The sequence below is a fragment of the Phaenicophaeus curvirostris genome, chromosome Z, assembly GCF_032191515.1.
Source record: "Phaenicophaeus curvirostris isolate KB17595 chromosome Z, BPBGC_Pcur_1.0, whole genome shotgun sequence".
In the NCBI taxonomy this organism is placed as follows: Eukaryota; Metazoa; Chordata; class Aves; order Cuculiformes; family Cuculidae; genus Phaenicophaeus; species Phaenicophaeus curvirostris.
The window spans coordinates 15,960,801-15,987,851 of NC_091431.1; the positions used below are offsets into that span (position 1 = coordinate 15,960,801).

A 27,051-nucleotide genomic window follows, 5' to 3' on the forward strand; every position below is an offset into this window, starting at 1 on the left:
TCTCTGGGAAACCTGGGCCAGGGCCTCCCCACCCTCAGCTGAAAAAAAAATTCCTCCTAATGTCTAATGTACATCTTCTTCCATGGCAGATTTGCGGGATGATGCTGCTGTTCAATGGTGCTTGCTTGGGACAATGTTTTGGGATGTGTGGGGTGTGCTCAGGTGATGCTCAGGGGATGCATATGGTATGTGTCCAGGATGCTCAGTGGGGTGCACAGGGGATGCATGTGGGACGCGTTGAAGATGCTCAGGGGATGCGTGGGGTGGCCTCAGTCACCCCCCCTCCTCCTTGTCCAACAGTTTTGCTCAGGGGATGCGCGGGATGAGTGTAGGGAATTCTCAGGGGTGGCAAGGGGGATCCAATTGGATGCTCAGGGGATGCTCAAGGGATGTGTGGGGCGCTGCTGCCTCCCAGAGGAGTTTGGGAGCCTCTCCCCCCCTTACTCGTCCAAACGTTTTGCTTAAGGGATGCGCGGGGGGGTGCGCAGGGGATGCTCGGGAGACACACTGGGGATGCTTGAGGGGTATGCAGGAGACCCACGGGACATGCACGGGGGATGCTCTGAGGATGCCTGTGGTGTAGTTGGAGGATGCTCGAGGGATGCGTGGGGCGCTGCTGCCGTCCAGCGGAGTTTGGGAGCCGCGCAGGAGCTCGGTCCCGTTCCCACATTTGACACCCCCCCCCCCCCCCCCCCCCCCACTTCCCACCTGCTCAAAGGATATATGGGAGATGCTCAGGGGATACACGGGGGATGCTCGGGGGATACATAGATGATGCTTGGGAGATGCTCAGGGTATACTCAAGGGATACTCGGGGGATACATGGGGAAGTGCTCAGGGAATGTGCGAGGGATGCTCAAGGGATACTCGAGTGGTGGTTGGGGGATGCATGGGGCAATGCTGACACCAAACAGAGTTTGGGTAGCCTGGGGGAAGCCTCGGTCACACCCCCACACACCCCCCCCACACCCACCCCTTCCTTCTCCATCCTTCCATTTTGGGCAGGACGGCAGGAGATGACTTTGTGGTTCAGGGGACACAGGCAGAGAATGGGGCCTGTGATACCAAGCTCATCATGGGAAGGACCAATACAGAGAATGAAGAAAACAAAACAAGTATATATTAACAAAAAAAAATGTTCACTTTTTTATTTATTTGGCTTTTTGATGGAAGCTGGAGATGCTGAAATATTCTTAGTGGTTTCCTTTACCCAGTTCTCTTGTCAAAAACCACCGAGACCTGAAGAACTTGACCAGGTCGCTTGCCTGGGGAAGAGGCAGCCACAGATCCCCAGGGAGCACAGCCTGCTCACAGGAAATGGTTTCCTTGCTCCTGTCCTTCTTGGCAATTGCACCCCATGGGATCTGGTTCTCTGTTGCTTGCACCAGCCTACAGACACATTCAATTTGACCACCAGGACCTAAAGCAGCCATCCTGACCTGGTACATCCTCATATTCACTATGAACAGGGATAAAGATTGACACAAGAGGAAAGATAGTCAACAAATGCAGGTCTGTGGCAACCTTGCTTGTGTGCTCTTGCCTTGGTGACCTCTGCCCAGAGTGGCGTGACTGTGGCCCTGACCACAGGAGGGGGTGGCAGAAGGGTTGCCTAATCTTCGTAGAAACACAGAATTTTCTGGTTATTTCCCAAGTCCAGACAACTGCCACGTTTTATTTCTGGGAAAGAAATATTTTTAAAAGTCTAACCATAATTACAACAAGAGATTGAGCCTGAGAACATCGTTGTGTCCATGCTGTCTATATGTGAACTGTCAGAAATCATAGAATCACAGAAACACAGAAATGCTAGGTTGGGAAAGACCTTTGAAACTATAGAGTCCAACTATCCCCGTCCACTACTGAGCCACATCTCTGAGCACCTCTTCTGCCCATCTGTTAAAACCCTCCAGGGATGGGGACTCCACCACCTCCCTCAGCAGCCTCTGCTAGTGCCTGAGAACCCTTTTGGGGAAGAAATCCTTCCTGACATCCGATCTGAACCTGCTCTGGTGCAACTTGAGGCCATTTCCTCTTGTCCTATCACCTGTCACTTGGGGGAAGAGACCAACACCCACCTCACCACAACCTCCCTTCTGGAAGTTTCAGAGGCTGATGAGGTCTCCCCTCAGCCTCCTCTTCTCTAGGCTAAACAACCCCAGGCCCCTTGGCCACATCTCATAACTCTTGTTCTCCAGACCCTCCTCCAGCTCTGTTCCTTTCTCTGGACATGCTCTGGCCCTTCAATTTCCTTCTTGGAGTGAGGAGCCCACAACTGAACCCAAGATTTGAGGTGTGATCTCACCAGTGCTGAGTCCAGGGGCACAATGCCTTCCCTGCTCCCTCTGGCCACGCTGTTTCTGGTCCAAGCCTGGATGCTGTTGGCATTCTTGGCTGTCTGGGCCACTGCTCTCTCCTCTTCAGGTGCTGTCGACCAACACCCCCAGGTCCTTCTCTTCCAGGCAGCTTTCCAGCCGCTCTTCTCCAAGCCTGGAGCTGCACAGGGTTGTTGTGTCCCAAGTGCAGCACCTGGCACTTGGCTGTGTTGAACCTCAACCCATTTGTCTCAATCCATGAAAGCCATAATACTGCATTCTCAGTTGAAAGTAATGTTTTCAATGATACACACAATTCCTACTACATCACTGGAACGTCTAAATAGTGTTTTTCTGCCAACTGCTTATCAAAGGAACTGGGAACAGAGGGAAGGTGTGAAGCACAGATTCTGTCTGGCTTTTCAAACGACTTTGCTTAACCAGACAAGATTTCTCAGGTGCTGGATACCCATCTACTGCCAATCTCAACCACCCACCTCACATTTAAAAATCCTTGGAAGCATAACCTTTTAGTCCAAAAATAAATTTAAAAAGTGCATCAAGAGGAGCTGCATCTTCTCCCAAGCTCATAAATTAATTCTGATCACTGTGCATCATCCTTAAATAATTCCTACAGACATTGACTCTGTCTCTTCCAGTCAAGCCCTGTTTTCATCTGGGATTCCAGGGATAAAGCAAATCTTGAGGGAAATAACTGTAAAACTAGTGGGTTTTTTTAACAGAACATCCACTGGATGTCCTGAGTTGGAAGAGACCCACAGGGACCATTCAGTCTGACTCCTGTCCTTGCACAGGACACTGCAACATTCACACCGTGAGGCTGATGGTGATGTCCAAAAGCTGTTGGAGTGTTGTCAGGCTTGGTGACTGCTTCCCTGGGAGCTGTTCCAGTGCTCCGCCACCCTCTAGGGGAAGAACCTGCTCCTAATGTCCACCGCAGAAAGTCCTGGGCAGCTCAACTTCTCAATTTCCACATTCGCTTTTACTTTTCACTCTCTATTTCTAGGAAAGCAGAAATTTTCTGAGATCACACGCTCTTCCCAGATGATTTTCTCTGGTCTTTCATCCAAGCTGCTTTCAGAATCACTGTCATCTGGTTAAAGCAGCTGATTTCCCATCTTGAAACTACAGCAAAGATTAGGAACTACCCAAGTACGCCTTCAAAACCTGTACCCATCAAATTCAAAGAATCATAGAATGGTTTGCGTAGGAAAGGACCTCAAAGCCCATACAGTTTCACTCCCTGCCATGGGCAGGGACACCTCCCACTGGATCAGGTTGCTCAAAGCCCCATCTCACCTGGCCTTGAACAGCTCCAGGGATGGGGCAGCTCTCCTGGAGCCCCTTTCATTACTGGAAGCTGCTCTAAGGTCTCCCCACAGCCTTCTTTTCTCCAGGCTGAACAATCCCAACTCTCTCAGCCTGGTCTCATATGGGAGTTGTTCCAGTCCTTGCATCATCTCCGTGGCCTACTCTGGACCTGTTCCAACAGTTCCATGTCCTTCTCATGTTCGGGATTCCAGAACTGGACACAGAGCTCCAAGTGGTGTCTTAGCAGAGCAGAGCAGAGCAGAGGGGCAGAATCCCCTCTCTCACCCTACTGGTCATGCTTACTTTGATGCAGCTGAGGACTTGGTTGGCTTTCTGGGCTGTGAGCACACATCGCTGGTTCATTTCGAGCTTCTCCTCCCTCAGCATCCCAAGTCCTCCTCCTCAGGGCTGCTCTCAATCATGTCGTTCTGCCTTTACTGAAACCACAGTTTGCCCTAACCCAGATGTAGTACCCTACACTTGGCCTTCTTGAACTTCATAAAGTTCACACTGCCCTACTTCTTCAGGTTGTCCAAGTCCCTCTGGATGACATCCCGTCCTTCTGGTGTGACAACTGCCCCACTCGGTTCAGAGTCATCTGCAAACTTGCTGGGGGTGGTCTTGTTTTGCTGTCAATATCATTGATGAAGATATTAGTCAGCACTGGTCCCAGTACGGACCCCTGAGGGACACCAAGATCTCCATCTGGATATCAAGCTGCTGAACACATAATTCCTCTATAAATGACTGTCAGAAAGGCTCACCTGATTCAAGTGGAAAAGTTCATTCTCGTTCAACATCTGTGTGTTAGTTCTTCCAAGCCACTTAGGTTTGTTTGTATATTCCTGTCCCCCAGGATTTCAGCTGCCCTAGGATGCTCAAGGCAGCACAATGCCTAAAGCAGTTTTAAAGTGTATTTATTATAAAATCCCAGACAACAGGATTGTGAAAGACCATCCACCACTCACTGCCAGGGCTGAGTTTCTAACCCCAGCCCTCAATGAACTTGTAAATACCAGAATTCCTTTCTCTTTCATGTGGTACTTTCCATCCACTTTTGCATTCCTGGAAGTTTATCTCATCTTCCCCCAGATGCAGCTTTGGTTTCGGTTTGTTTCTTTCACCAATTAAGATGGTCCTTTACTTCATTCTGTTTCTGGCCATTGTGATTATCTTTTCTGCCAGTCTCTGCACTTCAGTTGACCCACCACCTCATAGAATTATAGAATCATTAAGTTGGAAAAGACCTTAGAGATCATCAGCTCCAACCATACAATGGAATGGATTCCAAACTCCATGAAATGTAGTCCTTAAAGCTGGAAAAAATATGCAAATTGAGACTTTATTACTATTTTAGGGGGAAAAAAAATGTAATTTTTGTTTTGGTGAATTTTCTAGGGCTGAAATCAGTGACTGAAAATAAGGTACCTGAGAAACACCCTGCAGAGTTGTTGTCTCATGCAGTGAGATGTTGGGGTCTCTCAAAAAGTATCCCAGGATACTTTTTGAAACCATCCTGCTGGTATGATGTTCACCAGGACTGAGGGATGCAGAGTCAATCCTCTCTCTTAAAGAGTCATCCTTCTGGCTTTTCAGGGAGTATTTAACTCTTTTGTTACAGGCAAGGTTTTGGCTGCAGAGACGGTTCTTCACTAAGGAAGCCAATAATGTTATGCACACCTTTCAAGCTTGAGTAGGACCAAAGGCATGCTGAATACTATCACTTTCTACATGCATTTTTTGCACACAATTTGTACTACACTTCTCCTTCCTTTTTTTCTTACATTAATGGTTTATTTTAACCCATTCTCATCACAGTGGTTCCCCCCAAAAGAAAGCATACCATCCCATTTTTGCAACTGGTGCAGTGTTCCCAGCGCACATCTGATGCGAGTAGCCCTGGTGGGATTTCACAGAATAATAGTTCCTTTGTGGCAATAACCGCCAGGAAAAGCAACTAATGGTTTCATAGGAGAGGTGAGGGATGAGCCTTGTACAACTTATCAAACCCTTGATACATGTACAGATAAAGTCTATGCGGATCATAGAACAAATAGCTCAGGGGCACCAATCACTAAACAGTTAAAACATCCCTGCAAGCGCAGTAGGATTGTTTTTACCCACAGAACACAGAGCATTTTAAACCAAAAGCCACAATATTTTCTCAGTTATTGCCTGCAGCCATCCTGTGGCACAGGCAGGAGCGTGTAGCCCTGCAGACTCACACCACACACACAGCTTCACAACCATAGCCTCGTGAAGGGAGAGACCTCCTGCATCCTCATTGTGTCCATCGAGCCCATAGGATTTACATGTAAATATCTGGTGAACAGCATCCCAAGTGTCTCTCCCTTGTCAGATCTCTCATACTTGTTGACTAAGAGACCTGCCACATTTCTCCACCTGCACCTATAGGTGATGTGATCACAGTCATCACAGAGGTCAGAAGTCTTCTCTGGTCAGACCCCACCTGCAGCCTGGCATCCAGTTCCGGAATCCCCAGAATAAGAAGGACATGGAATGGCTTTAAATTGGAAGGGGGAAAATTTAGATTAGACGTAAGGAAGAAATTCTTGATGATGAGGATGGTGAGGCCCTGGCCCAGGTTGCCCAGAGAAGTGGTGGCTGCCCCATCCCTGGAGGTGTTCAAGGCCAGGCTGGATGGGCTTGGAGCCCCTGATCCAGTGGGAGGTGTCACTGCTCATGGCAGGGGGTGGAACTGGATGGGCTTTGAGGTCCCTTCCAACCCAAACCATTCCATGATTCTATGAATGTGATGGATGCAGATTTCAAAGGCACACTTGGGTAGTCCTTAAACTTTGCTGTAGTTTCAAGATAGGAAATCAGGTGCTTTAACCAGACGACAGTGATTCTCAATGAGGATGAGGACAAGGCTGAGGTGCTTAATGCCTTCTTCACTTCAGTCTTTAATTGGAAGGAAAGTTGTTCCCTGTGTGTACACCCTCACAAGCTGGAGGACCAAAACAAAGCTTCCACAATCCAAAAGGAGGTTGTTAGAGACTTGCTTGGCCAATTAGACATTCACAAGTCTATGGGGCTGGATGGGATCCAAACAAAGGTATTGAGGGAGCTGGTGTACGTGCTTCCCAAGCCCCTTTCTATCACCTGTCAGCAGTACTGGCTGACTAGGGAAGTTCCCCTGGTCTGGAGGCTGGGGGATGTTGTGCCCATCTACAAGAAGGGTCACAGGGAGGATCCAGGGAACTACAGGCCTGTCAGTCTGACCTCAGTGCCAGGGAAAGTCATGGAACAGGTGATCTTGAGTGCTATCATGAAGCACATCATGCAAGAGAACCGGGTGATCAGGCCCAGTCGACACGGGTTCACAAAAGGCAGATCTTGCCAAACTAAGCTGATTGCCTTCTATGACAAAGTGACCTGCTTACTGGCTGAGGGAAAGGCTGTGGATGTGGTCTTCCTGGACTTCAGTAAAGCCTTTGACACAGTTCCTCACAGCATTCTGCTTCGGAAACTGTCAGCCTCTGGACGGGACAGGCGCACACTCTCCTGGGTAGAAAACTTGTTGTATGGTTGGTCCCAGAGAGTGGTGGGAAATGGCATTAAATCCAGCTGGAGGCCAGTGACAAGTGGGGTTCCCCAGGGCTCAGTGCTGGGTCCAGCTCTATTCAATGTCTTTGTCCATGACCTGGATGAAGGCATCGAGTGCACCCTTAGCAAGTTTGCAGATGACACTAAGCTGGGTAGAAGTGTTGATCTGCTGGAGGGTAGGGAGGCTCCAAAGGGATCTGAACAGGCTGGACCGTTGGGCTGAGACCAATGGGATGAGGTTTAACAAGGCCAGATGCCAGGTCCTGCACTTGGGGCACAACAACACTGTGCAGCTACAGACTAGGAGAAGTCTGTCTAGAAAGCTGCCTGGAGGAGAAGGACCTGGGTGTGTTGGTTGACAGCGACTGAACATGAGCCAGCAGTGTGCCCAGGTGGCCAAGAAGGCCAATGGCATCTTGGCTTGTATCAGAAACGGCGTGACCAGCAGGTCCAGGAAGGTTATTCTCCCTCTGTACTCAGCAGTGGTGAGACCGCTCCTCGAATCCTGTGTTCAGTTCTGGGCCCCTCACCACAAGAAGGACGTTGAGGCTCTGGAGCGAGTCCAGAGAAGAGCAACAAAGCTGGTGAAGGGGCTGGAGAACAGGCCTTATGAGGAGTGGCTGAGAGAGCTGGGGTTGTTTAGCCTGGAGAAGAGGAGGCTGAGGGGAGACCTCATTGCTCTCTCCAACTACCTGAAAGGAGGTTGTGGAGAGGAGGGAGCTGGGCTCTTCTCCCAAGTGACAGGAGACAGGACAAGAGGAAACGTCCTCAAGCTGCACCAGGGGAGGTTCAGGCTGGACACCAGGAAAACAGTTTTCACAGAAAGGGTCATTGGGCACTGGAACAGGCTGCCCAGGGAGGTGGTTGAGTCACCTTCCTTGGAGGTGTTTAAAAGTTGGGTAGACAAGGTATTCAAAGACATGGTTTAATGGCAGATAGGAATGGTTGGACTCAATGATCTAAGCAGAATTTTCCAGCCTAGAGATTCTATGATTCTGTGAAAGCTGCCTGGGTGAAACAGCAGAGAACATTATCTGGGAAGACTGCGCGGTCTCAGAACTCTTCTGTTTTCCTAGAAACAAGAGACTGAAAAGTAATACCAAATGTAGAATGTGAGGAGAAGTCAGGCTGCCCAGGATTTTCTGCAGTGTCGTAAGCTTGTGGTTTGTGCCTGGCCAGCACCAGTGGGATTGTGGTGCACAAACCCTAAACCCAGCTGCCTAAATCCCAATTTCTGAGGAACACAAACAAGTGGGTGGACCTCCACAAGTACATTTTTCTGTGCACAGTGGAGTGAGTTTCTTTCTACAATGCTGATGCTGCAGGAAAATTAATTTGGGAAAGCACCATTTGGGGCAGGGACAGAACTCTTGTGCCTGTAACATACAACATCAATTAACTGAAAACAACAAAAAAAAGACAGCATGGGCCTTGGTGTTAGTTTTCCCCTTCCAGATTAATGAAAATAGGTGGGATTTCTTTGTTCTCCTTCTTTATTAAGCCTTTTTTTTTTTCAAGTAGCTAAAATGTGAATAGATTGCTTTTATTTGGGGAGATACTTATAATGATTTCTTACTAGTCCTGGGCTCCCCAGGACTGAGAGAGCTGTGGACACACTGGAGTGAGGCCAGCAATCATTATGATGAAGGGATAGGAGCCTCTGTTACACGCGGTGGGGGCTGAGAGAGCTGGGGCTGCTTCACCTGGTGAAGAAGACACTCAAGAGGGTCTTGCCTGCATGCATGAATACCTGACAGAGGAATGACAAGGATGGAGACAGGCAGTTCCTGGTGGAATCCAGTGCCAGAGGCAATAGGCATGAAATGAATCACAGAATCATAGAATCATTAGGTTGGAAAAGACCTTTGAGATGACCATGTCTCCAAGCACCTCATCAACATGCCTTTTAAACACCTGTAGGGATGGTGACTCCACTACCTCCCTCGGCAGCCTCTGCTAGTGCCTGAGAAATTTCTCCTAATATCCAATCTGAACCTGCCCTGGCACAGCTTAAGGACATTCATTTTTGTCCTATCACCTATTGCTTGGGCAGAGACCAATAGCCACCTCATCATAACCTCTTTTCAGGCAGTTGTAGACAGACATGAGGTCTCCCCTCAGCCTCCTCTTCTCCAGGCTAAACAACCACAGTTCACTCAGCCACTCCTCGTAAGACTTGTTCTCCAGTCCCTTCACCAGCCTCGTTGCTCTTCATTGGACTTGCTCCAGACCTTCAGTGTCCTTCTTGAAGTGAGTGGCCCAAAAATGAACCCAGGACTCAAGATGTGGCCTCACCAGTGCCGAGTCCAGGAGCACAATCCATTCTCTGCTCCTGCTGACCACACAATTTCTCATACAAGCCAAGATTCTATTGGCTTTCTTGGCCACCTTTCTTGGCCATACTGTTGACTCTTGGCCACCTTTCTTGGCCATACTGTTGACTCATGTTCAGTCAGAGAATCATGGCATGCTGTGTCTAGATGTAAAGGAATCCTTTGGTTTGGTTTGCTTTCGTTTGGTTTGGTTGCAGAGGCTCCATCCTCAGAGGCATTCAAGCCCTTATGGGACACAGACATGAACAACCTGTTTGATGTGACCCTGCGGTCAGTAGGGTCTTAGCATAGCTGATATCCAGAGGCCTCTGTCCTCCTAAACAAATTAAACATGCGAAAAACACCATGGACTCCAGAGAATAAAGAAACCCAGTTCAAATGAAAGTGGAGCAGAGCTGAATGTTTTAACAAAAGCTAAACTAAATATCAGATTGAGTCTGCCCAGGAATCATACCAGCACTGTGATAAAGCAGCTTTATGTTGGTTGGTGGATGGAATGAGAGGGTCTCTGTCCACATGAGGGATGCTGCAGCGCTGGAGGTGCCCATGGTCCCAGTAGGCTTCTCACTCATGAGTGCAAGGCCATCCCACAGCTCAGCAGCCAAGATCCAGGCACTGTTTAGCCCTACTCGGCTGCCTGCCTGGCTGCATCTTGTACAACTTTAACTTCATGCAGGATCACAGTCCTAAGACTGTTGTGCTTACATTGTATCCTACAACACGAGTTGCATCCTTTGGATTTCATCACTGTGTTCCCTAAATATGGTTTCAAACTGAGACTGCCAAAGGGGCATTTTTAGACTTTAGTCAACTCTGAGATGGTTCCTCAAGCACTTTTTGTTCTCAGTTCATGTCTGGGATGAAGCACAAGCCCTTCTGGAAATGAGGCAAGGCTGACAAGTGGTCCAGGTGCTGTTGGGAACTGTTGGCAGGGAATCCCACCCCTTCCAAAGGTTTGCAGGTAGAAATATGCACACACAAACCAGAGAGTTTATTTCTCACTTTGCGGATGGGAAGGCTGCGTGGGGAAAAGGATGGGCGCCCCTGAAGTTCCCTGCTGTCTGTGCCGTCCCTCGAGGTGGATTTAGCATCGTGCAGGGTGAGAGATGAGGGGCAGGACAGGCAGAACCAAGCCAGTGCAAGGGCAGAGAGGCCACAGCGGGAGCTCAGCCGCAGCCGGCGCACGGGTTCCCGGCAGCTCCTGCAGAGCTGGTGCCAGCACCCACCCTGCAGCAGCGCCCGGCAGCCACCGTCTCCCTGCTCTGACCCCGCGCTTTGCTCAGTGCTTGGGAATTTGTGTAGGAGCGGAGAGGAAGTGAAAGTGTTGCTGCCTCCAAGTCCCTGAACTTGCATCCTCCTGGGAGGGGTTTCCAGGCAGGCAGGCTCTGTGCAGCCCTTAAAAGTCTCAGACTGACATTGTGGCTCTGCAGCTGCCTTAAAACTTGCTGGGGAAGGGCAGCGCTCGTGCCAGTCTCGAAAAAGCAGGATGGCTGATTGGTTTGTGAACAGCAGAATCGGGGAGAACAAAGTCACCGTGTTCGTAAAGGAAGGCTGCCCTTACAGCAGGAATGTCATGGACATACTGATGGAATACAACTTCGCACCTGGAGCCCTCGAAAGGGTTGACATTACCAGGAGGCAGGACATCCAGGATTACTTCCATCAAAGGGTAAGTGTTTGCAGCCGTGTTTCTGCATTTACTGGTCCTGTGTCGAGGCTTCCCCCCTCAGAAATCTCTGTCAGAAGTGGAACTGTGGTCTTTTTCATAGAATGACAGGATGGATTGTGTTGGAAAGGAACACAAAGCCCACCCAATTCCAAACCTCTCCCATGGGCAGGGACATCCATCACATTGGTGCTAGAGTTTCAAGAGGGAATTCCCTCAGGACTGCTCTCCCACAGGGCAGCCCATTCACCCTTCAGGGGCAGGGGTTCTTCTGCCTAGCAAAGATGTCTGTCCCCCTGTCCCCAAACCTCCCTAAGCAACACTGAGTCCAACCGCCTGAAGAAGTGAAGGAGAAGGGAATCGCGGGGACCTGCTGTCCTCTCCGCTTGAGCTCAGGGGATTTTTCTGCACCGGCTGCACATCCAGAGCTGCAGCTGGACTCATCCCAGGGAAAATCCAGACTTGCACTTCTGCTTTCGGGACAGTGGGACTGCCCGCCTGTTCTGAGGGAAAGCGTCCCTGTATCTGTCCCGTGGGTGCTGGCAGAGCTCTGGCATCGCACTGCCCGAGCCTCCTGCAAAGTCCTTTTGCTCGGACTCGAGCCTGTCTCCAGGCGTGTGTCTCATCCCACCGGCTCAGTTGTAGCCTCTTAGGGGTGGCAGAGAGGACCTGATTCCTTGCTGGACTCCCTGTCCTCGTCCTGAGCTTGGGAAGGGGCAGCAGCCCATCTGGATCCCCCACCACTGAGTCAGCCAGCCAGCAAGGAACCTTGTGTGGCTGGACGGGAGCAGAGCTGAGCCTTCCTGGGTCCCTCATGGACCCGGTCCGTGCAAGGAGCTGGAGCCCAGCTTTCACCCCAGCGGTGGTGGGTGCTTTGGCCGGGGGATGTGTGCGAGGTCTCTGGGAGCTGTCAGACTGTGGAGCTGCACCTCCTGCCTCATCCTCCCTGCCTCAATCTGGCACAGTGACCAGGAATCACAGAATGGTTGGGCTGGCAGGACCTTTAAAGCCCACCCAGCCCCACTCTGTGCCACTGGCAGGGGCAACTGCAACCACATCAGCCTTCTCAGAACCCGTCCAGCCTGGCCACGGTGATCCCGTTAGCAACCAGGGCAGCTCCTCTGCTGTGAATGGGAGCTTGAAGATAAAACCCTTATGTGAACAGAAGTGCTAGTTCACAGAGCTGGGAGATGAGTTCACTGCATTCCTCACTGCATGGGGGAAATGTCTGGAGGGAAAAGGGGTTCTAAGGGATGAGGAGTGTTTTGCACAGGACTGGGGATGCAGCAAGGCACAGGAGATCCTCCTCTTGATCTTTGGGGTTCAGAATAAATTCCCTTGCTTTCCAAACACCTAGGAGACGGGCCTGGGCGTGGTGGGATCCAATCCTGGCACCAGACCTGGCCAACAGTTTATGTCTGGGAGACGCAGAAGGTGAGAGCAGAGGGTAGGGAGGAGCTGTGCTGGTGTTTGTGGATGAAGGACTGCAAGTGCACATGACAGCCTTTCTCCAAGTGATATATTCCCATTGAAATGTCACTTGTTGAGGTCAAACAGCTCCTCCTAGAAGGAGAAGTACCTGACTTGCAGCCCAGCTGCCATCCAGGAGGGGCTCTGCAGGGATCTTGCAGAGGGCACGGAGGAGCTGTGGTCTGTGGTTGTGGATGAAGGACTGCATGTGCACACCTGATAGCCTCTACCCCTAGCCAAAGCCTCAAAGTTTCATCCTGCCTCCCTACTTCTCTCCCCTTCCATCCCGACATCCTGTCAACTGCTGCCAGGTATGATTTGCTCCAAGGTCTGGATCTGAGGCTACTTGAAACTGACTCCCAGGCATCAGGTTTCATTACAGACTCATTTTAGTAGAGGGATACGGCAGCAAGGTCAGTGCTGGAGAGAGGCAACAGCAGGAACAAAGGCCTCCTGAGGCAGCTACACCCTTTCAGACCATTTTCTTGTCCACTCAGGCCATGGTTTAGCCCAGCAGCTGTGTTGGGTCTGGGGTCTTCTCCATCTTCACTGGATTCCTTCACAGTCTTACAAACAAGCAAGCTCCTTGTCTTGCTGCTGCAGCTTTTGGAGATGTGCATCCTTCAAGCCCTGGGATGAGCTGCACCCTTGAAGCCCTGTGATGAGCTACGTCCTTTGAGACTCTTCTCACGGTTGTTGGCTCTGGAGGCCTTGGTCTGAGTGGACCGGTTGTAGGTGCTGGCAAGGTTCTAACCAGCATGTCCCAGCTTGCAGCCCAGTCCCTCAGCACCCATGCACGCCAAGCTGAGCAGAGCTGAGCACGGCTGAGCAAACAGCACTCTGAGTCACACAACATGCTATCTCTAAGTGATTTATTCCCACTGAAATGTCACTTCGTGAGGGCAAACAGCTACTCCACTGGCGGCTCAGCAGGGATGTGTAATCTAACCTGATCGCCTTCTATGGCAAAGTGACTCGGCTGCTGGATGAGGGAAAGGCTGTGGATGTGGTCTTCCTGGACTTCAGCAAAGCCTTTGACACAGTTTCTCACAGCATTCTGCTTGAGAAACTGTCAGCCTCTGGGCTGGACAGGCGCACACTCTCCTGGGTGGAAAACTGGTGGGATGGCCGGGCCCAGAGAGTGGTGGGAAATGGTGTGAAATCCAGCTGGAGGCCAGTGACAAGTGGGGTTCCCCAGGGCTCAGTGCTGGGTCCAGCCCTGTTCAATGTCTTCATCAATGATCTGGATGAAGGCATCGAGTGCACCCTTAGCAAGTTTGCGGACGACACTAAGCTGGGTGGAAGTGTCGATCTGCTGGAGGGTAGGGAGGCTCCAAAGGGACCTCACCAGGCTGGACCATTGGGCTGAGTCCAATGGCATGAGGTTTAACAAGGCCAAATGCCGGCTCCTGCACTTGGGGCACAACAACCCTGTGCAGTGCTACAGACTAGGAGAAGTCTGTCTAGAAAGCTGCCTGGAGGAGAGGGACCTGGGGGTGTTGGTTGACAGCCGACTGAATATGAGCCAGCAGTGTGCCCAGGTGGCCAAGAAGGCCAGCAGCATCTTGGCTTGGATCAGAAACGGCGTGACCAGCAGGTCCGGGGAGGTTATTCTCCCTCTGTACTCGGCACTGGTGAGACCGCTCCTCGAATCCTGTGTTCAGTTCTGGGCCCCTCACCATAAGAAGGATGTTGAGGCTCTGGAGCGAGTCCAGAGAAGAGCAACGAAGCTGTTGAAAGGGCTGGAGAACAGGCCTTATGAGAAGCGGCTGAGAGAGCTGGGGTTGTTTAGCCTGGAGAAGAGGAGGCTGAGGGGAGACCTCATTGCTCTCTACAACTACCTGAAAGGAGGTTGTAGAGAGGAGGGTGTTGGCCTCTTCTCCCAAGTGACAGGGGACAGGACAAGAGGGAATGGCCTCAAGCTCCGCCAGGGGAGGTTTAGGCTAGACGTTAGGAAAAAATTCTTTACAGAAAGGGTCATTGGGCACTGGAACAGGCTGCCCAGGGAGGTGGTTGAGTCACCTTCCCTGGAGGTGTTTAAGGCACGGGTGGACGAGGTGCTGAGGGATATGGTTTAGTGTTTGATGGGAACGGTTGGACTCGATGATCCGGTGGGTCTCTTCCAACCTGGTTATTCTGTGATTCTGTGATTCTGTGTCACTGGTAAAGGACCTCACTGCTCAGGAGTTCCCTTGAGAAGGGTCCCCCCAAGGGGAGACCCTTGCTGTGCAGCCACACTGCCCAGCAGCCAGAGCTCGCAAGCTGCATCACTCAGGCTGTTGCATTTATGGGATAAAAGCCAGCTGAGGGAAATGCATCCGTCACATCCTCGTGTATCACACAGGCCCCTGCAAGGCATCTTGCCCAGCTTCTTAGGAAGAGCATCCAGCACCCAGCCACCCTCAAACTCAGCCCTTTCTCCACCGCAGCTGCCACCTCTTCTCTTCCTTCCCTCAGCCCCAACCCTCTGTAGCGCCAGGTCTTGCAGGAAAGCGGTGTTAACGCAGTTACCTCCTCCCTGCCCCAGACCTGTCCCAATCTGTTCTGGAATGTGATCCTGTGCCTGGTCCCTGGTCCCTGCGGAGCTCAGGAATCCCCCAGCATCCTCTGGATCCCAGCGCTGAGCAGTGCTGGGAACTGCAACCACCTCCTGAGGGCAGAAGCGCTTTCCTGGCAGCTGGCAGCGGGGAATTTCTGAGGGATGGAGGAAGCTTTGCCAGGGAGGCAGAAACTGAAGGCAGAAACTGATTCCCAGCAGGAGGGCATTGATGGGACTGGTAGCGAAACCAGGTAGAGAAAGAGAAAGCTTTGTTCCCCAAGCTGGCCATGCAGGAGGAAGAAACGACTTCTCTGTGCACTTCAAAGCTCACTTCTTCCCCAGTCCCTGCAGAAGTCAGTGCTTCTGTTGCCCACCACAGCCAGAGAGCATCTCTGGGTTTTGGCTGGGCTTGTGCCCGAGCACCAACGGTGCAGCAGGATCCCGGCTGCGGCCACTCTGTCTGACAGGTCTCCTCAGGGCTGGGAAGCCACAATGCGTGGCCCTAGGGTGCTGGACACGGAGCCTGGCTGGTCTGCAGCCGTAGGGAGGGATGGAGGCAGATGCCTGGGAGAGGACTGAGCCCAGCTTTTGCCCAGCTCCAGCACAGGTGAAGGGGAGCCCAGTGGTGGGATGAGGGCAGTGAGTGAGAGGAGCAGGGATGGTTCTTCTGGGACATTCAGATATTAGGGGACATGAGGGGCCAGGAGAAAACTGGTGAAATGAAGAAAACCATTGTAAAGGGGAAGGGAAAGGGGAAGGACAAACCTAAATGTTGTCCACGATCCAGTGTGTGCCTGGATTGGTGTCACCAGCCTGCTTGGAGCATAGGGTGTTGGTGAAGGGTAGTGCAGAAGGACACGGCTGTACGCTCACATGGGTCCCCCGGGAGGGCAGCCAAAAGCTCAAGGGATGTGGGGATGTCCCTGCTCAGGGGTCACTTCTCCTCCTGTTGGTGGACCTGCCCGTGGGTGCACAGGAGCAGGGCAGCAGCTTTCCCAGCCCCTGTCCCCCCACTGTCAGCTTTTCCCCTACCATCTTATCCCTGTTCTTGTCTGGGTCTCTGCTCGTTACCCCCTGACCTGTGACTGATTAAAGAATTTCACTTCTCCCTCTGTTTTCATCTCTTTTTATTCTCCGTGGCTGTAGCTGGGCTGCTTTTTCCCAGCTCGATGATGATTTTCACTTCCCTCTGCACAGCAATGCACTCAGGAGTCTTGAGGAAGTCTCAAAGCCTGAGGGTCAGTGATAGTTCCTGGCCCTCGCAGAGGGGCTTTTTCATTTGTTTTTCTTTTTAAATTTGTCTCTGCACCAATTGCTGCTCATCTGGCACCCAGGCAGCTGCTGGGGGATGGGCAGGAAGAGGGAGCAGCCCAGGCAGGGAAAGAGCGGGTGGTGGGGACTGAGAAGGTGCAGGAGGACGAAGGTGCAGGAGGACAAAGGGCCAGAGATGGACTACCTGGATAAGGGGTTGTGTGAGACATGTAAGTTTGCTTTTCCAAGTGACTTTGACCATCACAGCACATCCCACCAACAGCTTCAGGTGCCTGGGAAGCACTCGGGAGGATGGTGGAGCTCCTTGGCACGTGGAGAACCTGCCATGGGCACTTTCATGGTCCACACATGCTGCTGATCTTCACAGTTTTTGCTGCTTGCTCTGCGTGGCTGCCTTCACCATTCTTGCTCTTTTCCTACAGTCCCATTCAAGCACTCCTCCTAAATGCCTCTTTTCTCTCTGAAATCTTCTTTATTCCTGTCTTTCTCATGTGACCTCTGGAATTGTGCATTTGGAGCACCTCCCGAGCAATCCTGGAGTGTGGTTTGTCTTGCTGAAGCCTCTGTGAGCAGCAGAGCATTTCCCCACAGCTTCTTTTCTGACAGCAGATTCTCAGACAGATGGGGGTTTTGGGGCAAGACAAGGAGGATTTTGTAAACGCCGCCTCCTTGTTGTGAAGTGAAGTCTGCTTCACAGACAAATCCCCTCCCCACTCCTTGCCTTTACAGCTCAACCTGTTTGTATTAATTCGTGTTGTTCTGTGCCCAGGTCCCTTGCGTGTACATCGGCAGACACTGCCTCGGAGGACTCTGCGAGCTGCGGAACTTATGCTGGAGACTCCCCACGATTCTGCAGCAGATCGGTGCCCTGCAGTAGCGGTGAGTCCTGGGGGGCTCTCTGGCCAGCAGCAAGGCTTTCTTGGAATCATCAGGTGTTTTTAATTCTGAAGCATGTCCTGATGGATCATTGTTGCGTGCCATTACGTGACAACACGGTGTGAACTCAATCCTGGCTTTCCCAGTGTCTTTAAGTGCATTGTGACTCCCTTCCTGCACACTTGGTAGCAACATCTCCAGCATCTCTGACAACACAGACCCAATTACCCACCTCTATCCAGGTGGGTATCTGGGCAAGACAAGTCCTCAGAGACCTTGCTTGCTTCATTTCTCCTCACAGCTTTCAGAAGATGGAGCCATTGCTCTAAAACAGAGCCTCAAGTGTTTCAGCCTGGCTGATGAAAGGGTTTTTTTAAAACATTAATTCCACTTCTAAGATGGAAGCTAAGATGCAGGTAGCTGCAGGGAGGGTCCGGCTCCAGTCATGACTTAGGGACACTAATATCTGCAACATTAGCCACCATGGGGTCTCACCATGGGGGGCAAAAGTAGGAATAGGCTGTGAGTGGGCTTTTAAGGATGTTGCAAAGGGAAACGTCCACGCTAAGAGTGACAGAAAAGTTAGAGGTAAACCTGCGGCTGCATTATTCCCAATGCAAGAAGAGAACACCCAGCTGCTCCCCTACAGCATCAGAGGAAGACAGATACAGGCTGGGGTTTGTTGCTCTCTCTCATCAGGCATCCCTTCAACAAACCACTGTAGCATGTAGAAGTGGGGGTTTAAAACCTAACTCCAGTTCTTTGGAAGCTACGATGCAGGGGACTCTAGAGAGAGACACGCGGGTGCTCGTGGGAGTGAGGGGGCACCAGTCAACTGCTGCATGTGATGCACGGCAAGGAACCGGGAACCAGGGCAGTAGGGCGAGTCAAACACACAAGCGCCCACATTGGTGAATACTTGACTTGACAGAGTCAGAGGTCCTTGTTTGCCTCAACAAATCAACCTTACTGGTCTGGAAAGGTGCTTTTCAGCAAAGAGGGCTGGGCTTGTGCATATTATCTGTAACGAGTGTGTATGTGCACAAGCACTGGATGCTTGCATGCAGACACACACGTACAGCTTTGTGTAAGTCAAACACCTCTGTGTGGGACACGCACAAAAGTGCCATTTGAGAGGTCTCCAAAGCCTGTTCTGCCATGGTTTTGTATTAACCAAGTAGTTCCTGAGGGCAGTGGTCTCTGACCTTCATGTCTGCTGTTTCTGCTTTCAGGAGCAAGATGACCAAGAGCTCAGACCTCCTCATTTTGACATGAGCCCTTCTTGGAGCAAATTCCTTGTGACTTTCTTCTGCAGGACCAAACACACCTTGTTGGCAAATGCAGCTTTTTTTAATGTCATTGATCAGCGCTTCGATATGTCAACATCTCTCCTTCCTTTCTGTAGCTCGGGGAAGGAGTCTGGAGCCTGATGTGATTCAGCCCAATAAATAGGCTCACTCCACTTGGCTGCCTTCATAGTTGTCATTCTTTCTCTACCATCGCTTTCACGCACTCATCCTAAATAACCCTTCTCTCAACAATGTTTTTCTTTCCTGTCTTTCCCAAGTGACCTTCTGGAAATTCTTGACATTTTTCATGTTCTGTAAAATATGTCTTGGTCTCCTCTTCTCCTGACTAAATAACCTCAGGTCCTTCATTCACTCCCTTAAACCCTGTGCTCCAGATGTGGAACCTTGCTTTGTTCAACCCCATCCTGTTGACCTCAGCCCATGGATCCAGCCTGTCCATGTCCCTCTGTGGATACTTTCTGTACTCAAGTAGATCGGCGGTCCCACTCAGTTTGGTGTCACCTCCAACCTGACAGAGGGAGCACTCAATCCCCTTGTCCAGAGCATTGATAAAGACATTAAACAGAACCAGTCCGAACACTGAGTTCTGGTGACACCACTTGTGACTGGCCACCACCTAGATTTAGCTCAGTTCACCACAACTGTCTGGGCTTGGGTATCCAGCCAGGTGTTTTACCCAGCAAAGAGTTTGCCTGTCCAAGTCATAGGTTGCCACTTTTTCTAGGTGAATGCTGTGGGGAATGGTGTTAGAGTCTTTACTGAAGTTGAGATAAGTAACATCCACAGCCTTTCCTTCATCCAAGAAATGAGTCACCTTGAAATAGGAGATCAGGTTGGTTAAGTAGGACCTTGGCTAAATCCATGCTGACACAATCTGATCCCCTGGTGTTCCCCTATGTGCTGTGTGATAGCACACAGGATAAACCGCTCCATCACCTTCCCTGGCACTGAGGTCAGGCTACCAGTTCCCCGGATCCTCCTTCTGGCCCTCGTAGATCAGTGTCATATATGATGACCTCCAGTTAACTGGAACCTTCCCAGTCAGCCAGGACTGCTGGAAGATGACGGAAAGTGACTTGGTGAACACCTTCACTGGTTCCTTCAACACCCTTGGGTGGATTCCGTCCAGCCTTCCAGACTTGTTGCATGTCCAGGTGAAGTAGCAGGTCCCTAATCATTCCCTCTTGTATCATGGGGGCTCCACTCTGTTCCCTGTCCCTGAGTTCCAGCCCAGGAGACTGGGTACCCTGAGAACAACTGGTCTAACTGTTGAAGACCAAGGCAAACAAGGCGTTCAGTACCTCAGCCTTCTCCTCATACTTTGTCACCAATGCACCCTGGTAGGTGCAGCCTGGTGTTAGAGCCACAAGACACTCAGTGCTCCACGTGGTGAATCCTGAAGGGGAAAAGGCAAGAACTCCATCTGCAATCTTCAGACAGCTTCCCTTGCCCTGTGACAGGATTAAGTGGAAGTGACTTTGCAGAGTTTGTTTTAAAGTGGAAATAAATTAGCCTGGGAAATGTGAAAGATTGTGAAAGTTCTGCTTCTTTGGTGGCACCCGGCAGCAGGGCGGTGAGTTCTGTGGTGGGGTGGACATTTTTGAGGCAGTGGGGGCTTCCCTGAGCTGGAAAAATCCCAGAAAAACCCAGGCAGGAGCGAAGCTGGCGGCCCTGGGCTCCTGGCAGGCTGCAACGGCTGGTGCCACACGGGGCCTGGCGGGAGGGGGCGGGAGATTTAAACGGTCCCCTGGGAGCACCGCAACCTGGAGCGCAGTGAAGAGGTGCAGGGCAGTTGGAGCGGACAGGGTGCAGAGAGGGGCTAGAGATTAGCCAAAAGACTCTGAAGACCATGGTGGCCACCTGGCAGAAGATTAAAGCTCCACCAGGTGCTGCAGCAGGCAGGATAGATGCCGCCACCCAGACGGAGCCTCAGTGGGTCCATGTAGCTACCCAAACGCTGAGCTGCAGGCAGTGCCCCCCTCCCACACCAGCTCGTGCCTTTGGTACTGGTTCCACTTGTGAAAGCTGCGCTTGAGTGGGGGAACTCCTTCACATGGTGGAGGAGCTAAAGGAGGAGGTAGAGACTGAGGACTATCAGGGAATGTGAGAGGGAGATAGACCAGTGGAGCAGGGCCCTCTCACTAACTCAGCAGGCTGCTGGGGCTGGTGTGTCTAAACACCATCCACCTGCAAACTGCAAGGTTGGGGCAACAAGAGATGGGGAATGGCAGAAAGTTCCTGCCAGACGAAGGAAACATTCTCCCCTCACCCAGACACCAAAACCCCAGATCCCCCAGGTGAACAAATACCATGTGCTCCAGGTGGAATCCAACCCTGAGGATGAGGATGATGGCTCCCACAGCCTAGAATCTTTCCCTAGGCTGCACCATCCTCAGAAAAAGATAAAAACATCCTCCATAAAGAAGAAGAGGAGGGTGATTGTTGTAGGGGACTCCCTCCTAAAAGGAACAGAGGGACCCATCTGCAGACTGGACCTGCTTCACAGAGAGTTCTGCTGCTTACTGGGGGCATCAGTGAAGGAGGTAGCTAGAAAACTTCCTCCCCTGGTCCATGAGACAGACTACTATCCTCTGATAGTAGTCCAAACTGGTAGTGATGATTTAGAAAACAGAAAGACCAAAGCCATCAAGAAAGACTTCAGGGCCCTAGGGAAAATGATGGAGGGCTCTGGGGCTCAAATACTGTTTTGCTCCATTCCAAGGCTAAATACGGAGGAGCAGGAAGTCAAGAAGAATTCAATTAATGCCTGGCTCCGAGCCTGGTGTGAGGAGAGGGGCTTTGGATTCTTTGATCATGGGGTGGCTCACGTGCCTCCAGGCTTTGTTACGAAGGATGGGACACGGGTGTCTCCTTAGGGGGGCTAAAGCCCTTGCTAAAAACCTAGTTAAGTTCATTAACCAAGCTTTAAACTAGATGTGAAAGGGGAGGGGGTTGAGACCAGGCTAGACAGGAGCGAGCCTGGACGTGGGGCACCGGTGACTCGGAGAGGGTGTGCTGGTGAGGACCACCAGTGCATCACCACACAGCACGTGGGGGTGATTACACCTGGGGGTGGTAAGGAAGCTACGGGCACTCTGGCACTAGCTACTCCAGTTACCAGGCAATTGGGAATGAACTCTATTCCCTCTATGAGGGCTAAAGGCTTGGCAGCCCAGCTGAAGTGCATTTACACCAATGCACTAGCACAGGTAATAAGAAGGAGGAGTTGGAATTTGTCATAGGGCAAGGAGGCTATGATGTCGTTGCCATCATGGAAATGTGGTGGGATGACTCATATAACTGGAGTGCAGCTATGGTGGAGTACAAACTCTTCAGGCGGGACAGGAAGGGTAGCAGAGGAGGCAGGGTAGCCCTCTGTGTAAGGGAGGACTTGGATACCATTGAGCTGGATTGTGGCGATGAGGAGATCGAGTGCCTGTGGGTTAAAATCAGAGGAGCCCAAAAGAAGGTAGATTTTGTGATGGGAGTCTGTTACAGACCACCCAGCCAAGGAGAAGCAGCTGACGAGCTCTTCTATAAACAGCTGGGGTTAGTCTCTAGATCAACACCTCTTGTTGTCGTGGGAGATTTCTATCTTCCCAATATCTGCTGGAAGTACAATAGAGCAGAAAGGAAGCAGTCTCACCACAAGAAGGATGTTGAGGCTCTGGAGCAAGTCCAGAGAAGAGCAACAAAGCTGGTGAGGGGGCTGGAGAGCAGGTCTTACGAGGAGCGGCTGAGAGAGCTGGGGTTGTTTAGCCTGGAGAAGAGAAGGCTGAGGGGAGACCTCATTGCTCTCTACAACTACCTGAAAGGAGGTTGTGGAGAGGAGGGTGCTGGCCTCTTCTCCCAAGTGACAGGGGACAGGACAAGAGGGAATGGCCTCAAACTCCACCAGGGGAGGTTTAGGCTGAACCTTAGGAAAAAAAATTTCACGGAAAGGGTCATTGGGCACTGGCAGAGGCTGCCCAGGGAGGTGGTTGAGTCACCTTCCCTGGAGGTGTTTAAGGCACGGGTGGATGAGGTGCTTAAGGGGCATGGTTTAGTGTTTGATAGGAATGGTTGCACTTGATGATCCGGTGGGTCTCTTCCAACCTGGTTATTCTATGATTCTATGATTCAGTCTAGGAGGTTCCTGGAGTGCGTGGAAGACAACTTCCTTGCACAGCTGGTGAATGAACCAACAAGGGAGGGTGCCCTCCTGGACCTGCTGTTTGTGAACAGAGAAGGCCTTGTGGGGGATGTGGCAGCAGGAGGATGCCTAGGACAAAGCGATCATGAGATGATAGGGTTTTCAGTACTAGGTGAGGTGAAGAGGGTGGTTAGCAGGTCAGTAGCACTAAATTTCCAGAGAGCAGACTTTGAACTCTTCAGAAGGCTGGTTGGCAAAGTCCCATAGGAGACAGTACTTAAAGGTAAGGGAGCCCATGAGGGCTGGGAGCTCTTCAAAGAGGAAATCTTAGCAGCTCAGGAGAAAGCCATCCCAATGTTCTGGAAAAAGAGCCAGCAGAGGAAAAAAACAGCTTAGTTGAACAGAGAGATCTTAAGAGATATCAAGAAGAAGAGAAATGTGTATGAGCTTTGGAAAAAGGGACAGGCGACTTGGGTGGATTACAGGAGAGAACTGAGATCGTGCAGAAAAAAAATCAGGAGGGCTAAGGCCCAACTAGAAATCAGGTTGGCAAAGTCTGTGAAAGATAACAAAAAATCTTTCTATAAATAAGAAAAGGAGGACTAGGTAGACCATACAGTTCCTATTGGATGCAGATGGAACAACAGTGACAGGGGATGGGGAAAAGGCTGAGGTACTTAATGCCTTCTTTGCCTCAGTCTTTAATTGTAAAGAAAGTTGTTCCCTCTGTGTACAAAACCAGGAGTCAGAGGAGCAGAACACAGCTCCCATGAACGAAAAGGAGGTAGTCAGAGCCTTGCTTGCCCAACTAGACACCCACAAGTCTATGGGGCCAGATGGGATCCACCCAAGGGTATTGAAGGAGCTGGCAGATGTGCTGGCCAAGCCTCTTTCCATCATCTTCCAACTGTCCTGGCTGACTGGGGAAGTTCCGCTGGACTGGAGGCTGGGGGACATTGTGCCCATCTACAAGAAGGGTCACAGGGAGGATCCAGGGAACTACAGGCCAGTCAGTCTGACCTCAGTGCCAGGGAAAGTCATGGGGCAGGTGATCTTGAGTGCTATCATGAAGCACATCATGCAAGAGAACCGGGTGATCAGGCCCAGTCAACACAGGTTCACAAAAGGCAGGTCTTGCCAAACTAAGCTGATTGCCTTCTATGACAAAGTGACCTGCTTACTGGCTGAGGGAAAGGCTGTGGATGTGGTCTTCCTGGACTTCAGTAAAGCCTTTGACACAGTTCCTCACAGCATTCTGCTTCGGAAACTGTCAGCCTCTGGGCTGGACAGGCGCACAGTCTCCTGGGTGGAAAACTGGTTGGATGGTTGGTCCCAGAGAGTGGTGGGACATGGCGTTAAATCCAGCTGGAGGCCAGTGACAAGTGGGGTTCCCCAGGGCTCAGTGCTGGGTCCAGCTCTGTTCAATGTCTTTGTCCATGACCTGGATGAAGGCATTGAGTGCACTCTTAGAAAGTTTGCAGATGACACTAAGCTGGGTGGAAATATTGATCTGCTGGAGGGTCGGGAGGCTCTGCAAAGGGATCTGAACAGGCTGGACTGTTGAGCAGAGTCAAATGGCATGAGGTTTAACAAGGCCAAATGCCGGCTCCTGCACTTGGGGCACAACAACCCTGTGCAGCTACAGACTAGGAGAAGTCTGTCTAGAAAGCTGCCTGGAGGAGAGGGACCTGGGTGTGTTGGTTGACAGCAGCTGAACATGAGCCAGCAGTGTGCCCAGGTGGCCAAGAAGGCCAATGGCATCTTGGCTTGTATCAGAAACGGCGTGACCAGCAGGTCCAGGAAGGTTATTCTCCCTCTGTACTTGGCACTGGTGAGACCACTCACAGAATCACAGAATCACAGAATCACAGAATAACCAAGTTGGAAGAGACCCACCGGATCACCGAGTCCAACCGTTCCTACCAAACACTAAACCATATCCCTCAGCACCTCGTCCACCCGTGCCTTAAACACCTCCAGGGAAGGTGACTCAACCACCTCCCTGGGCAGCCTGTTCCAGTGCCCAATGACCCTTTCTGTAAAGAATTTTTTCCTAACGTCTAGCCTAAACCTCCCCTGGCGGAGCTTGAGGCCATTCCCTCTTGTCCTGTCCCCTGTCACTTGGGAGAAGAGGCCAGCACCCTCCTCTCTACAACGTCCTTTCAGGTAGTTGTAGAGAGCAATGAGGTCACCCCTCAGCCTCCTCTTCTCCAGGCTAAACAACCCCAGCTCTCTCAGCCGCTCCTCATAAGGCCTGTTCTCCAGCCCTTTCACCAGCTTTGTTGCTCTTCTCTGGACTCTCTCCAGAGCCTCAACATCCTTCTTGTGGTGAGGGGCCCAGAACTGAACACAGGATTCGAGGAGCGGTCTCACCAGTGCCAAGTACAGAGGGAGGATAACCTCCCTGGACCTGCTGGTCGCGCCGTTTCTGACTCCTTGAATCCTGTGTTCAGTTCTGGGCCCCTCACCATAAGAAGGATGTTGAGGCTCTGGAGTGAGTCCAGAGAAGAGCAACGAAGCTGGTGAAAGGGCTGGAGAACAGGCCTTATGAGGTACGGCTGAGAGAGCTGGGGGTGTTTAGCCTGGAGAAGAGGAGGCTGAGGGGAGACCTCATTGCTCTCTACAACTACCTGAAAGGAGGTTGTAGAGAGGAGGGTGCTGGCCTCTTCTCCCAAGTGACAGGGGACAGGACAAGAGGGAATGGCCTCTAGCTCCACCAGGGGAGGTTTAGGCTGAACCTTAGGAAAAAAAAATTCACAGAAAGGGTCATTGGGCACTGGCAGAGGCTGCCCAGGGAGGTGATTGAGTCACCTTCCCTGGAGGTGTTTAAGTCACGGGTGGACGAAGTGCTTAAGGGACATGATTTAGTGTTTGATAGGAATGGTTGGACTCGATGATCCAGTGGGTCTCTTCCAACCTGGTTATTCTATGATTCTACGATTCTGAAAATTGTGTGTTTGCACATGTGCTTCCGTACAGTGAACACAAAATCATCCACATATCTACAGCTGATATTATGATACTCTCCTTTTTTGGATGAAAATTTATATTTATCATTTAAAGCAGTGTTTCAGCTGCACATTGATTGGAAACTTCTCATAGGTTTAGGAATTTCTTTCAAAATCACCATCCAGCTTTCCTTCTCTGCCTTCTTTCTTCTCCTAATTTTACCTATAACCTGAAGCAAGAAGTTGTTGATAGGAACGTGTCTGAATGCAATCCCAAGCACAGTTACAGGCTGTGTGGAGAACAGATTGAAAGCAGCCCTGGGGAGAAGGACTTGGGGTGCTGGGGAATGAGAACCTCAACATGAGCCAGCAATGTGAGCTCACAGCCCTGAAACCAACCATGTCCTGGGCTGCATCTAAAGCTGTGGAACCAGCAGGGAGGGAGGGAATTCTGCCCCTCTGCTCCGCTCTCCCGAGACCCCATCTGGAGTCCTGTGTCCAGTTCTGGAATCCCCAACATAAGTAGGAGATGGAACTGTTGGAACGGGTCCAGAGGAGGCCACAGAGATGACGCAAGGACTGCAGCAGCTCCTCTATGAAGCCAGTCTGAGAGAGTTTGGGTTGTTCAGCCTGGAGATGAGAAGGCTCCACGGAGACCTTAGAGCAGCTTCCAGTATTGAAAAGGGCTGCAGAAAAGCTGGGGAGGGGCTCTTGGTCAGGAAGTTCAGAGACAGGACAAAAGGGAACAGTTTTTTCCTGAAAGGGGAGATTGAGATGACATCTCAGGAAGTAATGTTTTCCTGTAAGACTCTGGCCCTGGTTGCCTAGAGAAGCAGTTGTAGCTGCCCCATCCCTGGAGGGGTTCAAGGCCAGGGTGGATGGGGCTTGGAGCCTCTGCTCCAGTGGGAGGTGTCCCTGCCCATGGTAGGGGGCTGGAACTGGTTGCGCTTTGAAGTCCCTTCCAATCAAAACCATCCCATGATTCTATGATCCTAATGGAGAGATTTTAGGTATTTTTTCTTTGACTATTTTACCAAATAAGGCACGTAAGACAATCTAATAGGATTTTTCACCTGACCGTTCCCAACAGACTCACTACCATACCAGATGCCCACTGGTATGGTGTATCGAGATTAAAATGGTCATAGACTGTATTCACCACCATTTATTTCCCCTTGGCTCCTCGGGATTATGTTTATTAGCCTGGTTATCTCCTCTGTAGCACACAATTTAGAAACTAATCCAATATTTGGGGAAAGCAAGCAGATGTTTTGGCAGTTATACCTTA

General features: G+C 51.1%; 1 protein-coding gene across 1 annotated transcript; it reads left to right on the forward strand.

The window, feature by feature from the left end:
* The first annotated feature begins 10,947 nt into the window (after nt 1–10,947).
* On the forward strand, nt 10,948–18,937 carry GLRX (glutaredoxin). Its single transcript, XM_069880839.1, has 3 exons — nt 10,948–11,219; nt 17,267–17,376; nt 18,606–18,937. The coding sequence occupies exons 1-2, from the start codon at nt 11,037–11,039 to the stop codon at nt 17,372–17,374; spliced, it is 291 nt and encodes a 96-aa protein (XP_069736940.1). The 5' UTR covers nt 10,948–11,036; the 3' UTR covers nt 17,375–17,376; nt 18,606–18,937.
* Nucleotides 18,938–27,051: the final 8,114 nt, after the last annotated feature.

Excerpts from the sequence above, each read along its gene's own strand:
- GLRX (XM_069880839.1), top strand. The coding sequence starts at position 11,037 with ATGGCTGATTGGTTTGTGAACAGCAGAATCGGGGAGAACAAAGTCACC. Across the intron at positions 11,220-17,266 it reads AGGATTACTTCCATCAAAGG|GTCCCTTGCGTGTACATCGG; the intron begins GTAAGTGTTTGC and ends TTCTGTGCCCAG.